At 40.5% G+C, this 15,456-nt stretch overlaps 1 protein-coding gene across 3 annotated transcripts in view; it reads right to left on the bottom strand.

The window, feature by feature from the left end:
* Positions 1-7,904, bottom strand: part of LOC124039816 (RNA-binding protein 33-like) — a 52,910-nt gene extending 45,006 nt beyond the window's left edge. For all 3 annotated transcript variants that reach the window (XM_046356229.1, XM_046356232.1, XM_046356231.1), the window contains exons 1-5: positions 7,714-7,904; positions 7,135-7,210; positions 2,326-2,374; positions 1,709-1,779; positions 1,333-1,579 (exon numbers count right to left, since the gene is read on the bottom strand). In XM_046356229.1, coding sequence (XP_046212185.1) covers positions 1,333-1,579; positions 1,709-1,779; positions 2,326-2,374; positions 7,135-7,210; positions 7,714-7,732 — 462 coding nt within the window. In that variant the 5' untranslated portion in view covers positions 7,733-7,904. The remainder of the gene's footprint in view (positions 1-1,332; positions 1,580-1,708; positions 1,780-2,325; positions 2,375-7,134; positions 7,211-7,713) is intronic.
* Positions 7,905-15,456: the final 7,552 nt, after the last annotated feature.

Raw genomic sequence — 15,456 nt, 5'->3', positions numbered from 1 at the left:
AGGCTTTGTTACCAATTCCTGACGGCATTTGAAATTCTATGAGATGTAAATGTTTGACATGATATACAGAAATGTGTGGGGGGGGAAATAGAAACGACCTCTGGATCAGTGATGGTGAAAATATCATCACGCTAGCTACTGCTTTAATGGCCCACTCTAGAAGTTCACGACTCAATGCCAGGAGGAACATCCCACACAGGAAGCTGACTACAGTTTCACGGTGCCGAAACCCAGGATTCCAGTTATATGATAATTCTGTTAATAATTTTTAGAAAGTATTGGCTCTCCAACGTGTACTTGATATACCATGTGGTCACAACTCACGTAATTACACTCATTTCAAAACATACTTCCAGTGAGAAGCCACTAGGTGATTCATGACTGTCAAATGAGGTCAGTGTGTAGGTCGCAGGACAGTGTTTGGTGTTCTGCACCATTAACCTGCCAACCCAAAACATAATATTGCAGACAAATACCTGTTGCAGCAGAAGGATAGACGGACAGACTGTCCCGAGGGAACAGAAAGGAATTAATCCTTTAAAACTGTTCCACATGTTACCTCTGAATACCACCGCAAACAGAAGTATTTAAGCCCGGGCAGTTGAGTGACCTTGTAAACATAGTTATTACACACAAACGTGCTCTGCGTACTCACTGGGGTTTTTCAATGTAAGTATGAAGTAGAACCATGCAACCCTACTTAGAATATCAAAGGTTTTATCTTCAGTGTGTAAAAAAAAGGAAAGGAAAGTGAATGCTTCTTTTGTCAGGCATCACACCTTAGGAAATAGGACTATAACAGACGAGTCTTATCTTTTCCCCTCTTCACTCGTCTTTGGGGCTTGGGAAATAACTAGAGGAAATCGCATCAATCATTTCATCACACTTCAGGACTGTATGTTGTCCTTAGGAAGGTCAATCTTTCCATCAACGTGCGACTTTATCAGAGTCGAGCTCCCGATATAAAAGCACCCCCGCGTTAACCTCGGCCGATTGGCAGCGCGTCTTCCTCGCACAAAGTGGCCTAAGCCAGACAAATATACAGGGCTCAATGGCACCAGGCGTCACAGCCGACAGACTCCAGAGCATTACCTACCTACTGCCAAACAAGATGTCAACACCAACTTTGTCAACAAAAGGAGAAATCAACTGGCGGAGAGTGATAATGAATCCCCCCCCACACCTTTAACCCCTATCCAACGCACATCCCCTTTAGCGTCCCCTGAATATATTTGATACGTGCCCCCTAAAACCTGAGACAGGGAAATAAATTTAAGGTATCGTTTCAAGATGCAATGGAGTAAAATAGAAAGAGGGGAGACAAGGACTCACTTGAAATTCATCGTCTAGAGGCTCATTGATTTGAATGTCTAACACTCCGTCGCCCCCAGCCTGTTCTCCTGAGTTTTCCATTTGGCCGTCTGGTATCTCCATGTCATTGGGCAGGCTGTACTCGCCCATGTACTCTCCCCCCTCTTGTTGGTAGCCCCCCTCTATATCTCCTTTTTCTGGGTAGTCTATGGGGTTCACCTGCTGGTCAAATTCGCATAGAGTAGCATTGAGGCTAACGCCCTGGCCACTGAAAGGCAAAAAAACATAATTATAAACAAAGGACACTGTCGCTCAAAAATTGGCACATCAAGTGTCTAAAGACTAAGTATGGAAACGCAAATAGCATGATCAGACAACGTGGATACAATTTACTTACATGTTTAGATCTTCTTCATCGCTTTGTAGAAGGTCATCGTTCAATTCCTCATCTGACGCTTCTGAGGGATCCTAAAAGAACAAGAAAAACAAGCCAGAAACGGATCAGTATGTTTTAGCTCATGTTGTTTATTCCCTGCAAGCCCAGGCTTTAAAATGGCAAGGTCGACTATAACACAACTCCCCGAATATCAACCAAAAGTTACATTATGATTGAATGTGTAGGCCTACGCATGTTCAAATCGGATTGCTAATCTAACAGATTAAGTAAATATTTGAATCAATAAAATTGTGAGTTTAAATAAACATGGGGGGGGCCTCCTCCAGTCCAAAAGTATGCTTTATTCCCAAGTGGTGAAGGCAATCTGGGCAGGTTAAGGTACTTTATTTTGCCCACTGTACTTCCTCCTGGTTCACATCAATAAACACCCCTGTGTTGGAGCCCCCTTTCAAAAGACTACTGCAAAATCCCACGTCACTGTGAAGTCTATGGGATCTAGGCTATATCACCAATCCTACAGCTGGTAGGCTACATTAATAACGGCATGCATAATAGGTTAGCATGGCAGAGGCATCTATGAATCACAAACAGAAGCCAGGGAGAGTTCTTTGTCTTACCTTTTTGGCGGTCAGCCAATCCTCCTCCAGCAAATCACTCTCAAGATCACTTTAAGAGAAGAGATCAACCAAGTTAGCCAGATAAAAGGAGCTACGCTGACTCGGTTTACAAAGCTAGGTATTATTCTACTCTCCACGGATGTCTACAGCTAGTCTAGACAAGATTATTTAATGAAGCTTAAATTATCATTCTCATGAGCAAGGCCGGGCAATAGGCTACATTCTTACACGGCATGTTTACGATAAGCAGATGCCTATGTTCTACAATATTTACACTAGGCCTGACTCTGCAAGGCCCGTATAGTAGAAATGTTGTTCTCATAGGCTGCAGTCACTGTATCTTTCCTGGGTCATGTTCAGTTGGTCCCAAACAGGAGAAAGCACTTCAAAATGTACCACCTCAAATACTCTCTTACCAGGTTCTCTCATAAAAACCTACATCATATTCAGATCATAAGCTCATTATAGTCATATTGTTTCTTAGTGTTGTGAATATTGTTTAGTCTAAATTACAACCGTATCCATTTTGTATATAATCGCCAAGCTCCATTCATGAACACACGTTGTGACAAAGTCTCTGCCTAAAATCTATTTTAGGCCTATATTTTGTGCATGAGTTATTGAGTTATGGGCTTCACAGTTGGAGTACTACTGTACTAGTATAGCCTAATGTCAGAGGACAAGCCCAAAACTGAGTGCAGTAAAGTGAAATAGCATGCAATCTTGCAAAAAGGTTTAAAAACGGTCATGTTACACCAAGCCCTTGATCATGACTCTCAGTTCCATTAAACATAGAGTCATTGGAGGAAGTCGACTTCTGCATGGGGAAGTGTTGTCTAGAGCCCCGACGCTAGTTCTGAATATTAACACCCATCACTTGATGTTCGGTATTGGAAGCATAAGGACCTTATCTTTCATATCTGTTGGAAATCTTTTTTTTTTTTAAAGTTAAATTGACACACTTTTATAGGGTTAGTGTTCCCACACGGCCATATCTCCATCTTACAAAGCTTGTTTACGGAAAACAGAAGGAAGACAGGAGGCGACCACCTGTGCTAATTAGCTATCTAGGGGCATGGCCTGAGGCCGTCGGCCTATTTTAAAAACATTTGCGGACGTCTAGTAAGGGACCGTATATTTGGAATATGGAGATCCTCATCAATCATACGGGAAATGCCATCGGCGTCCCTTATGTAGGTTAGTGTTCCCACACGGCCATATCTCCATCTTACAAAGCTTGTTTACGGAAAACAGAAGGAAGACAGGAGGCGACCACCTGTGCTAATTAGCTATCTAGCATGTTCCGAACACCTGTGGGTAAGAGTAACTCGGGAAATGTAGAAGTGTATTTTCGTCAGATGGAGGCACCCATAGCTGTATGCATCTGTGCAAAACTGCTACAGTAAGTGTATATTTCATTTTATTTAAGTATTATTTCTCGCTGATGAAAGATAAAGGGCAGTAACGCAAGCAATGATTATTAGTCGTTGAGAATGTCGCAGGAATGGATGGCTGCCGTTTTACGGGCTACTAACCAAGTGTGCTATTAACTTGTTTTGTACATATCGTTGCTGCTACCATCTTGTATGACCGAAAATAACTTCTGGACATCAGAACAGTAATTACTCACCTCGAACTGGACAAAGATTTTTTATTTAACGAGTCCAAAGCGAAGGAAATACTGCTTTCCTCGGGAACAGGCACAAATCTCTGTGATTTGTGAGAATTCTAAGATTTGTGAGATTTCTAAGAATTTGTAGGCGAGTGAGTAAACCCCCACTACCATCCGTTATATTGGCCAACATGCAATCATTGGAAAACAAAATGGATGATAAACGATCAAGACGATCCTACCAATTTCACAGAGTCGTGGCTGAACGACAACACGGATAACAGAGCTGGCGGGATTTTCCAACCATCGGCAGGACAGAGAAGCTACGTCTTGTAAGATTGTGTATTTGTCAATAACAGCGGGTGCGTGATGTCTAATATTAAAGTCTCAAGGTAATGCTCGTCTGAGGTAGAGTATCTTATGTAAGCTGTAGACCACACTATCTACCAAGAGAGTTCAAATCTATATTATTCCTAGCCGTCTATTTACCACCACAAACCTGTCATATGTGCAACCAGAGGGAGAAAAGAAAAACTCTAGACCACCTTTACTCCACACACAGATGCAGATACAAAGCTCTCCCTTACCCTCCATTTGGAAAATCTGACAATAATTATATCCTCCTGATTCCTGCTTACAAGCAAAAACTAAAACAGGAAGTGCCAGTGACTCGCTCAATACGAAAGTGGTCAGATAGAGTCCTGTGACGCGGATGCTGCACTATCTCTAGCACAGAATTGAATAGGTTCCAGGATTCATCCAATGGCATTGAGGAGTATACCACCACAATAATCGGCTTCATCAATAAGTGCATTGACAACGTCGTCCCCACAGTGACCATGTGTACATATCCGAACCAGAAGCCATGGATTAGAGGCAACATCCGCATCGAGTTAAAAGCTAGAGCAGCCACTTTCAAGGAGTGGGACACTAATCAGGACGCCTATGAGAAATCCAGCCATGCCCTCAGACGAACCATCAAACAGGCAAAGCGTCAATAAGATTGAATCCTACTACACCGGCTCTGACGATCGTCAGATGTGGCAGTGCTTGAAAACTATTACAGACTACAAAGGTAAACCCAGTCGCGAGCTGCCCAGTGACGCGAGCCTACCAGATGAGCTAAATGCCTTTATGCTTGCTTCGAGGCAAGCAACACTGAAACATGCATGAGAGCACCAGCTGTTCCGGACGGCTGTATAACAACACTCTCTGCAGCCGATGTGAGCGAGACCTTCAAACAGGTCAACATTCACAAAGTAGCAGGGCCAGATGATTCTTCCTGCTTTAGTTTACCAGGACGTGTAGTCAAAGCATGCGTGGACCAACTGGCAAGTGTCTTCACTGCCATTTTCAACGACTCCATGGCCGAGTTTATAACACCTACATGTTTCAAGCAGACTACCATAGTCTGTGCACAAGGAAGCAAAGGTACATTTACATTTACATTTAAGTCATTTAGCAGACGCTCTTATCCAGAGCGACTTACAAATTGGTGCATTCACCTTATGACATCCAGTGGAACAGTCACTTTACAATAGTGCATCTAAATCTTAAAGGGGGGGGGGGAGAGGGAATACTTATCCTATCCTAGGTATTCCTTAAAGAGGTGGGGTTTCAGGTAACCTGCCTAAATGATTACCGCCCCGTAGCACCCACATTGGTAGCCATGAAGTGCTTTGAAAGGCTAGTCAAGGCTCACAATGGCATCATCGCAGATAAGCTAGACCCACTCCAAATTACATACCACCCCAACAGATGACGCAATCTCAATCGCACTCCACACTGCCCTTTCCCACCTGGACAAAAGGAAAACCTACGTGAGAATGCTGCTCATTGATTACAGCTCAACACCATAGGTGCCCACAAAGCTCATCACTAAGCTAAGGAACATGGAACTAAACACCTCCCTCCGCAACTGGATCCTGGACTTCCAGACAGGCCACCACCAGGTGGTAAGGGTAGGCAACAACACGTCTGCAACACTGATCCGCAACACTGGGGCCCCTCTGGGGTGCGTGCTTAGTCCCCTCCTGTACACCCTTTTCACCCACAACTGCATGGCCAAACACGACTCAAACACCATCATTAAGTTTGCTGACAACAGTGTTAGGCCTGATTACCAACAACGAAGAGACAGCCTATAGGGAGGTCAGTGTGATGCCAGGACAACAACCTGTCCCTCAATATGAACAAGACAAAGGAGCTGATCGTGGACTACAGAAAAAGGGGGGCCGAGCAGGATCCCATTGACATTAACGGGGCTGTAGTGGAGGGGGGTCGAGAGTTTCAAGTTCCTTGGTGTCCACATCACCGATGAACTATCATGGTCCAGACACATCAAGACAGTCATGAACAACAGGGCTTTTCAGTCTCCCTCAGGAGATGGAAAAGATTTGGCATGGATCCCCTGATCATCCATAAGTTCTACAACTGCACCATCGAGAGCATCCTGATCGGTTGCATCATTTCCTGGTATGGCAACTGCTCAGCAACTGACCTTAAAACGCTACAGAGGGTAGTGCCTACGGCCCAGTACATCACTGGGGCCAAGCTTCCTGCCATCCAGGACCTATATACTAGGCGGTGTCAGAGGAAAGCCCCAAAAATTGTGCAAGACTCCAGTCACCCAAGTCTTAAGACTGTTCTCTCTGCTACCACACAGCAGGCGGTACCGGAGCGCCAAGCCAAAAGGCTCCTTGACAGCTTCTTCTCCCAAGCCATAAGACTGCTTTGCAACTAATTAAATGGCCACCCGGGACTATTTACATTGACCCCCCCCATCTGTTTTTACATTGCTGCTACTCACTGTTTATTATCTATGCATAGTCACTTTACCCCTACCTACATGTACAAATTACCTCGACTAAACTGCACCCCCGCATATTGGCTCGGTACCGGTATATAGCCTTGTTATTTTGTGTTTCTTTAGATTATTTGGTAAATATTTTCTTAACTCTTTCTTTAACTGCATTGTTGGTTAAGGGCTTGTAAAGTAAGCATTTCACCTGTTGTATTCAGAGCATGTGACAAATAAATTTTGATTTGATGTTTCTAAACGTTAAAACACAGTGTCGGGATCGTAGTTCCCATGAGACAGTCATGGGCGAAGTGAATGGCTGAGAACCGTAAGGAGGAGGCAGAATGCCGCCTAGAGTTTGAGAGCTACAGTATGTTACAACAAGCAGCTGAGATACCTGTCTAAATCATCTTCGCCTCTCCTCCTGCGTGATCTCTCTGCACCTGGCTTGTCAAAATCTTCAAAGTCATCATCTGAAAACAAAAATACAAGGCTCTGTTAACTTGTTTGATGGCAGGGTCTACAACCCCAGTCCTTGAGGGCCATAAACATTGCACATATTTGCTTTCTAACTGGCAAATGATGATGATGGTGGGAAACCAGATGTGAAAACTAAGCAACAATTGTTTAGTGCTTTTAATGATATTTAGGCTGTTTTAGATAGTTCAAAGCAATGAAAATGTAGCAACAATCTAACGTTAGCTAACTAACGTAGAATTGGCTAACGGTAGCTAACTGTGGCCTTTCCCACTCGGTTGTTGGCTAAAATTATCAGCACACTAGATAACACGGTAACATGCACAGTTAAACTTTGGAACTAAATACAACACCGAATGAACTTGTATCATGATGCCTATAGTGTTTATGGATTAATTATCGTAGCTAGCTACATTTTAGGCCCATCTCGTCTGGCTAGCAAACCAAACGTGTTAGCTAGAAAGCCAAAACTCTACCAAAATAACTGTAGTAACCATACCTCCGGGGCTGTCCGCCATCACGCAAGCCGGTTTCCTCAGTGTAGGCGAAATTCTATTTAATTGAAGAATACATTGAAATGTTTACTCCTTCGTGTTTAAATCAAGCTAACGTTGTTTACCATAATCGGCAGAAAATCTGAACATAACCATTACAGAGTGAATATGTTCTGATGCATTCTGGGATAGAATCATGTCCTTCCTAAACCCTGATCCGAATAAAGTTTATTTTGCCTACTAAATATCCATTTAATATTTGTGTGTAGGATAAACTGATCCTAGATCGTTTGGTTAACCTATGCAGTTCATGAGACCCAATAAGTATGCACGATATCTAATTACATTAATACATAATGAATGAAACTGTAAAAGTATACATATTTTCTTAACTAGAGTAGGAGATACTGAAACATGAAATATAGCCTACAATACACTAGCTATACAATATCAGTAATTTGGGTAACGTGTGGTAACTAACCCCCCTAACAACAATGACCAATTACTGACACAAAAAATAAAAGTTTGGGAAAAAAATGGTATGTGGATGATGGTAATGCTTAGGCAAACAAACTATGAATTGAAATTAGTGGCTACAGTTTACACTTTTTAAACTTTCTAACAAAATGTCATAGCACATCTCACTATTAATATTCTCACTATGATGAGATTTTGTTGTAAAGTCCCTCTTCTAATTTCCGCACCAAATCATGTCCAAATCATCCTAAAGTAGCAACAAAAAAAAAAACACTGTATAACTCAATTAAGTAGAGGATTTGGACATGATTTGGAAAATGCTAATTTGGGATTCATTGATTTGCATTGGATTGCTGGGGGGACAAGTTTCCCAATGGGGGGCAATTTTCCCCAACACACCCACCTTAAATGTTACTGCTTTATAACAATTGTTATCTCTAAACAACTGTATTATATATCTTCAGGCTCCCCTAATGGTATATACAGTTGAAATCGGAAGTTTACACTTAGGTTGGAGTCATTAAAACTCGTTTTTAAACCACTCCACAAATTTCTTGTTAACAAACTATAGTTATGGCAAGTCGGTTAGGACATCTACTTTATGCATGACACAAGTATTTTTCCAACAACTGTTTACAGACAGATTATTTAATGTATAATTCACTGTATCACAATTCCAGTGGGTCGGAAGTTTACATACACTAAGTTGACTGTGCCTTTAAACAGCTTGGAAAATTCCAGAAAATTATGTCATGGTTTTAGAAGCTTCTGATAGGCTAATTGACATCCTCTGAGTCAATTGGAGGTGTGGATGTATTTCAAGGCCTACCTTCAAACTCAGTGCCTCTTTGCTTGACATCATGGGAGAATCAAAAGAAATCCAAGACCTCAGAAAAAACATTGTAGACCTCCAAACGCCTGAAGGTACCATGTTCATCTGTACAAACAATAGTATGCAAGTATAAACACCATGGGATCATGCAGCCGTCATACCGCTCAGGAAGGAGATGCGTTCTGCCACCTAGAGATGAACGTACTTTGCTGCAAAAAGTGCAAATCACTCCCAGAACAAGAGCAAAGGGCCCTGTGAAGATGCTGGAGGAAACAGGTACAAAATTATCTATATCCACAGTAAAACGAGTCCTATGTCGACATAACCTGAAAGGCAGCTCAGCAAGGAAGAAGCCATTGCTCCAAAACTGCCATAAAAAAGTCAGACTATGGTTTGCAACTGCACATGGGGACAAAGATTGTACATTTTGGAGAAATGTCCTCTGGTCTGATGAAACAAAATAGAACTGTTTGGCCATAATGACCATTGTTATGTTAGGAGGAAACAGGGGGAGGCTTGCAAGTCGAAGAACACCATCCCAACTGTGAAGCACGGGGGTGGCAGCATCATGTTGTGGGGTGCTTTGCTGCAGGATGGATTGGTGAGCTTCACAAAATTGATGGCATCATGAGGAAGGACAATTATGTGGATATATTGATGCAACATCGCAAGACATCAGTCAGGAAGTTAAAGCTTGGTCGCATATGGGTCTTCCAAATGGACAATGACCCCAAGCATACTTCCAAAATTGTGGCAAAATAACTTAAGGACAACAAAGTTAAGGTATTGGAATGGCCATCACAAAACCCTGACCTCAACCCTATATGAAATGTGTGGGCAGAACTGAAAAAGCATGTGCGAGCATGTGCGGTTACACCAGCTATGTCAGGAGGAATGGGACAAAATTCACCCAACTTATTGTGGGAAGTTTGTGGAAGGCTACCTGAAATGTTTGACCCAAGTTTAACAATTGAAAGGCAATGCTCCCAAATACTAATTGAGTTCATGACCCACTGGGAATGTGATGAAAGAAATACAAGCTGAAATAAATCATTCTCTGTACTATTATTCTGAAATTTCACATTCTTAAAATAAAGATGGTGATTCTAACTGACCTAAGACAGGGAATTTTTACTAGGATTAAATGTCAGGAATTGTGAAGGACTGAGTTTAAATGTATTTGGCTAAGGTGTATGTAAACTTCTGACTTCAATTGTATATACAATGTTTATAGATCTAACTTAATTATATTAAGTCTATAACTTTTTCTAAGTTATAAAATATTAGATCAATTTACCTCAGAAGGGGGGAGGGACAGTTACTATGGGGGGCTGTTTTCCCCAACTTACTTTACTAACCCAATTACCCATTCTTCAAAAATATTGTTTTTCTAGCAAAGATATGGCACCTTTCAGTTTTCCAACATACATATTGAATATGTATTTTTCAATGCTATAAGGTGTCACTATTGCTTGGTTGCATTATTGTGACGGATTAATATGCTTTCTCGTCAAAATCATGTAGTAGCACCATCGCTCTTGTCTTATTTTCTGTATCAAGCTTAGTGTTGTGCTGCGTTGAATCATCGCATCAATTTAATTTGTGGTCTGACTGCATAGAGACTTCCTCTGGGATTGTGATTTGGATAGGAAACAGACCATGTTTATCAGTCTCACTGGCAGCTATAGGAATTAAGAGAGGGGAAATGTCACAGAAATTATTTGAGGATAATGGGTTTTGTCACAATGATGCTGGAGTGGAATTGTGAATAAAACATGAAGTATCCTTGAAACAAAGGACTCAGTCCCTTGGGAATAACTTGAGGCTATCAATCACTCTCAGATCCAAATAATTTAGTACAGTAACTGACTGGTGTAAACATGACCAATGTAAATAGATAGTATTTTACTTGATGTCTCTAAACACATGCAATTTACATTGAGGTCTAGTCATTATGCAATTCCAGAAATGGAGTTAATCTTATTGTAGTGATTCAAGTCCATCCTTAGATTTAAAAAAAAAACATTTTGGACCAAAGCCTTGTTCAGTTAACGTTACAAAGGTTTCCATTCTAAATTCTGGGGTCTATTAAGCTCTGAAGAAGGAATCCAAGTAGTTGTCTGTCTGACTCTTCAGCCAGACTTTGTAGCTGGGTCGTTTCACCAATTTAGTGCCTTTTGAGAAGTGTAACTTGGTCCATTTTGGGGGGTATTTCACCTAGTTAGTCATAAAGAGCACATGTTCATCTTAATAAAAAACAAGTTTTCCCATCTCAAGAGGTTAAGTAAAAACATGACTATAGTAAGTGCCTATTAAGTGCCAAATAATGCAACAGGGTTGACTTTTCAAGGTTGACCGCAACAGGGTCCACGATTTCCTCTTAAATCAGCCATAAATCCCCTTGTGACAGGGGGAATGGACGTTTGTTGTGTGCAACAGGGAGTGGCAATTGAATGCAAGCTTCACAATTTGTTTCACTGTTAAACATTTCTAGCCCGTCTATCTATGGGTAAGAAGGTTGACATGTTATGCTTGTCCCACTCGCTATTCCACCACAAGCACCAGAAAATTGCCAAAATGAATCAAATCAGATCACTTGCCTTTATTAGACTGTGATTTGACTATTAATGTTCAATGTTTCTTTTGAAAAATATATTTAAAAAGGAATCATTTCACCATTTTCAATCAAGAGTTCAGTTCACCTAACAGGGTTGACCTTAACAAAATTACTAGGGCTTTACAATGATGGTGAAAACTTACAGAAAATCTGGGTTAAGTTGGTTAAAATGTTCCTTGAATTGACAGAGGGTGCACAGAGGGACATGTCAAAATAATACATTTTGGCACTTTAGCAAAATGTTTTTCAAATAAAAAACATGAATAAATATGAAAAGCATATTTATTGAATTATACACGTGGTCTTTATTGAAGGGCACTTCATTTAATATATCATGCTTTTAAAATGTTGGTGCACAATTTCTACTTAAAATATCAAAGAGATGTAAAAGTCACTATTTTCGTGGAATGACCCAGCTACTGCTAAAGTCTAACCCCCAAATTCCTCTAGGGCTGACAAACGTCAACAAAGACCCCTAGAGACACCAAAGAGAGGTGAGCAGTGAAGTGAAGCCTCATTGTATTGGCTTATTATGGGGTCCCGCAGTGAGGAAGAGGCCATTTTGTAGCACCACAAGGTCAATATCTGAAAGCCAGAGCGATGGAGGGGATCAGCCGTGAGATTTTTAATTTGAGAAGGCGTAAAGGGACTTTCCTGGTGAAAGACAGTCTGTGAATTATAATGGACTGTGGGGATTGGGAGGATAAGATGTTGAGCTGGTGAATGTTTTCCTGCTTTCGTGTGGAGTGGTGTATTGATAAAGCATACAGCCTTTTCCCTATTTCTCCATGACTGTCAATGGCCTCCCTTAGCATGGCATGCCATTTATTTTGGTGTTTGGCAGGTAGGCTTACCTTCTGACACACATTTTTTAAAACTATATCTCACCAATAGTGTCTGTAAATAAAGACAAGCCTTTATGCATGCAAGTACAAAAGGAAATCCTCAAGCAGTGAATAATTAAACCCTTGGGGCTTGTCAAGGATACTCAAAATGTGTGTCCAATGTCCAGTGTACAATGAACACAGAACAACATTAGCTATCAGTACTAACATGTAACCAATTATGGTAAAGGCACAACTGTAAAAACATGAATTGAAAAGATTATAGATGAGATATGTTTAAGAAAATAAGACAATTATCTTGCACAACATACATTTTACACACAAAACAACCATGTCATCATAACTAATAAGTACTTTAATCATGATCAACGTTATTGCTGTGCATATTAATATTCATAATGGAGATACCATCTTAAGAAATATTAACAACTGAACACAGCTGCTTTTAAGATGCTGCGTGATGTTTTACTCCCCTAACTAAATGCTGAGAGGTTGTATACACTCATCCCTCGATCCTGATTGTCTTTCCCAAGAATTTTGGGTTATTTCCAATAGCAAGTGCCGAAGGGAGCTGTCACATTCTATTACGGCGCCCTGAATGATTCTGTGCCCTTTTCCAAATCCAGCGGTTTTCCATAACAATGCGAGGGTGCAAAGCCAAAGGCGACAATAATTTATCATTTTCAGTTAACGGAGAAAAGTTCTTCCCACAACAAGTCTGTCAATTTGCCTTGTGTAGATTCACTTGACAAAGCCTCAACCTCGTCTTCTTTGTTTTTGTGTTTAAGCCATTTGTATGTGCAAATAATGAATCAGTATTACAACAATGCAAACTATCCCGAGAAAGCCCTATAGCATTGCAACGAAACATGTAGAGTACCAGTCAAAAGTTTGGACACACCTATTCATTCAAGGGTTTTTCTTTATTTGGACTATTTTCTACTTTGTAGAATAATAGTTAAGACATCAAAACTATGAAATAATACATATAGAATCATGTCGTAACCAAAAAAGTGTAAACAAATCCAAATATATTTTATATTTGAGATTCAAAGGCAGACGTGACTCTGGGTCTTCCTTTCCTGTGGCGGTCCTCATCAGAGCCAGTTTCATCATAGCGCCTGATGGTTTTTGCGACCGCACTTGAAGAAACATTCAAAGTTCTTGAAATGTTCCGTATTGACTGACTTTCATTAAATGAATGATGTACTGTCATTTCTAATATATAATAAATATAATAAAAATTTCTCTTTGCTTATTTGAGCTGTTCTTGCCATAATATGGACTTGGTCTTTTACCAAATATGGCTATCTTCTGTATACTACCCCTACCTTGTCACAACACAATTGATTGGCTCAAACCCATTAAGAAGGAAAGAAATTCCACAAATTAACTTTCAACAAGGCACACCTGTTAATTGAAATGCATTCCAGGTGACTACCTCCTGAAGCTAGTTGAGAGAATGCCAAGAGTGTGCAAAGCTGTCATCAAGGCAAAGAGTCTCTATGAAGAATCTCAAATATAAAATATATTTTGATTTGTTTAACACTTTCTTGGTTACTACATAATTCCATGTGTTATTTCATAGTTTTGACATCTTCACTATTATTCTACAATGTAAGAAATACTAAAAATAAAGAAAAACCCTTCAATGAGTAGGTGTGTCCAAACATTTGACTGGTACTGTACATGAAATGATCTATATAACAGAGCATTCTACTTGTGCATGTTGTGATATTATCAGAAACACTTCGGAGTGTGAAATAACACACACGTAAGACCTTTAAAATTCAAAGGATATATCATCCAGCCTATACTATGTCTACTCTGATCCCCTGAAAATGACAATCAACTTGTAATGTAGGCCTACGTGTGACAGGATATAAACCTTAGTTTTGCTCCTTGTTTCCCAGGGAACCATGAGTAGTGGTGAACATGTAAAAATGTATAAAAGCACCCAAAAGATGGTAGCTAAATGAAGATGTCTTACTCAGGTCATTTACCATTGGGAGGGGATTGGGGGTGGGGGGGTGTAAGTGCTGGTCTGCCTGACAGGGTGGCTCTCCCATAGGCACCAATGTAATAGCAGCTGGATCTGGTCTGCTTAATTCATTTTTATTGTTCAAGTAAAAATGAAGTGGGATGTCTAGCTTCCTCTCCTTCTCTGTCACCCCCTTCTGTCTCTGGCACCCCTTAAAGTTATGGCACTGCAATAATGGCACTGCAATAATCTATTTTGTTTTCAGTTTGTTTCATGTGATTGGAGTATCAGATGGGGGGGTCCAAGCACAATGAATCTGACCTCCCTTGTCATTGTTTTTGGTCAATTGTGAACTCGGTAACAGCTTCTAAAGTCTGTGAAAACACCATAGTATTGTAGGAAGCGAGTGAGCCATCCAGTGGAAGTAACAGAGACCTAAGAAGTCTTTTGTCTTTTGCTATGAACCTGTTTCAAACAAGCAAACCTAAGCATTTATACTTAATAAATAAACATTGTGGTTTACCTTACAGAAAAAACACACCAACTTCACATGTGATCACATTTTATTTATTTTATTTATTTTTTATTTCACCTTTATTTAACCAGGTAGGCTAGTTGAGAACAAGTTCTCATTTGCAAATGCGACCTGGCCAAGATAAAGCATAGCAGTGTGAACAGACAACACAGAGTTACACATGGAATAAATAATTAACAAGTCAATAACACAGTAGAAAAAAATGGGCAGTCTATATACAATGTGTGCAAAAGGCATGAGGAGGTAGGCGAATAATACAGTTTTGCAGATTAACACTGGAGTGATAAATGATCAGATGGTCATGTACAGGTAGAGATATTGGTGTGCAAAAGAGCAGAAAAATAAATAAATAAAAACAGTATAAAAAACAGTATGGGAATGAGGTAGGTGAAAATGGGTGGGCTATTTTCCTATAGACTATGTACAGCTGCAGCGATCGGTTAGCTGCTCGGATAGCTGAT

This window comes from Oncorhynchus gorbuscha, linkage group LG07 (genome assembly GCF_021184085.1).
Source record: "Oncorhynchus gorbuscha isolate QuinsamMale2020 ecotype Even-year linkage group LG07, OgorEven_v1.0, whole genome shotgun sequence".
NCBI lineage: Eukaryota > Metazoa > Chordata > Actinopteri > Salmoniformes > Salmonidae > Oncorhynchus > Oncorhynchus gorbuscha.
Note: the sequence above shows the minus strand (reverse complement) of the source record. Positions and strands in the feature narration are given on the sequence as shown.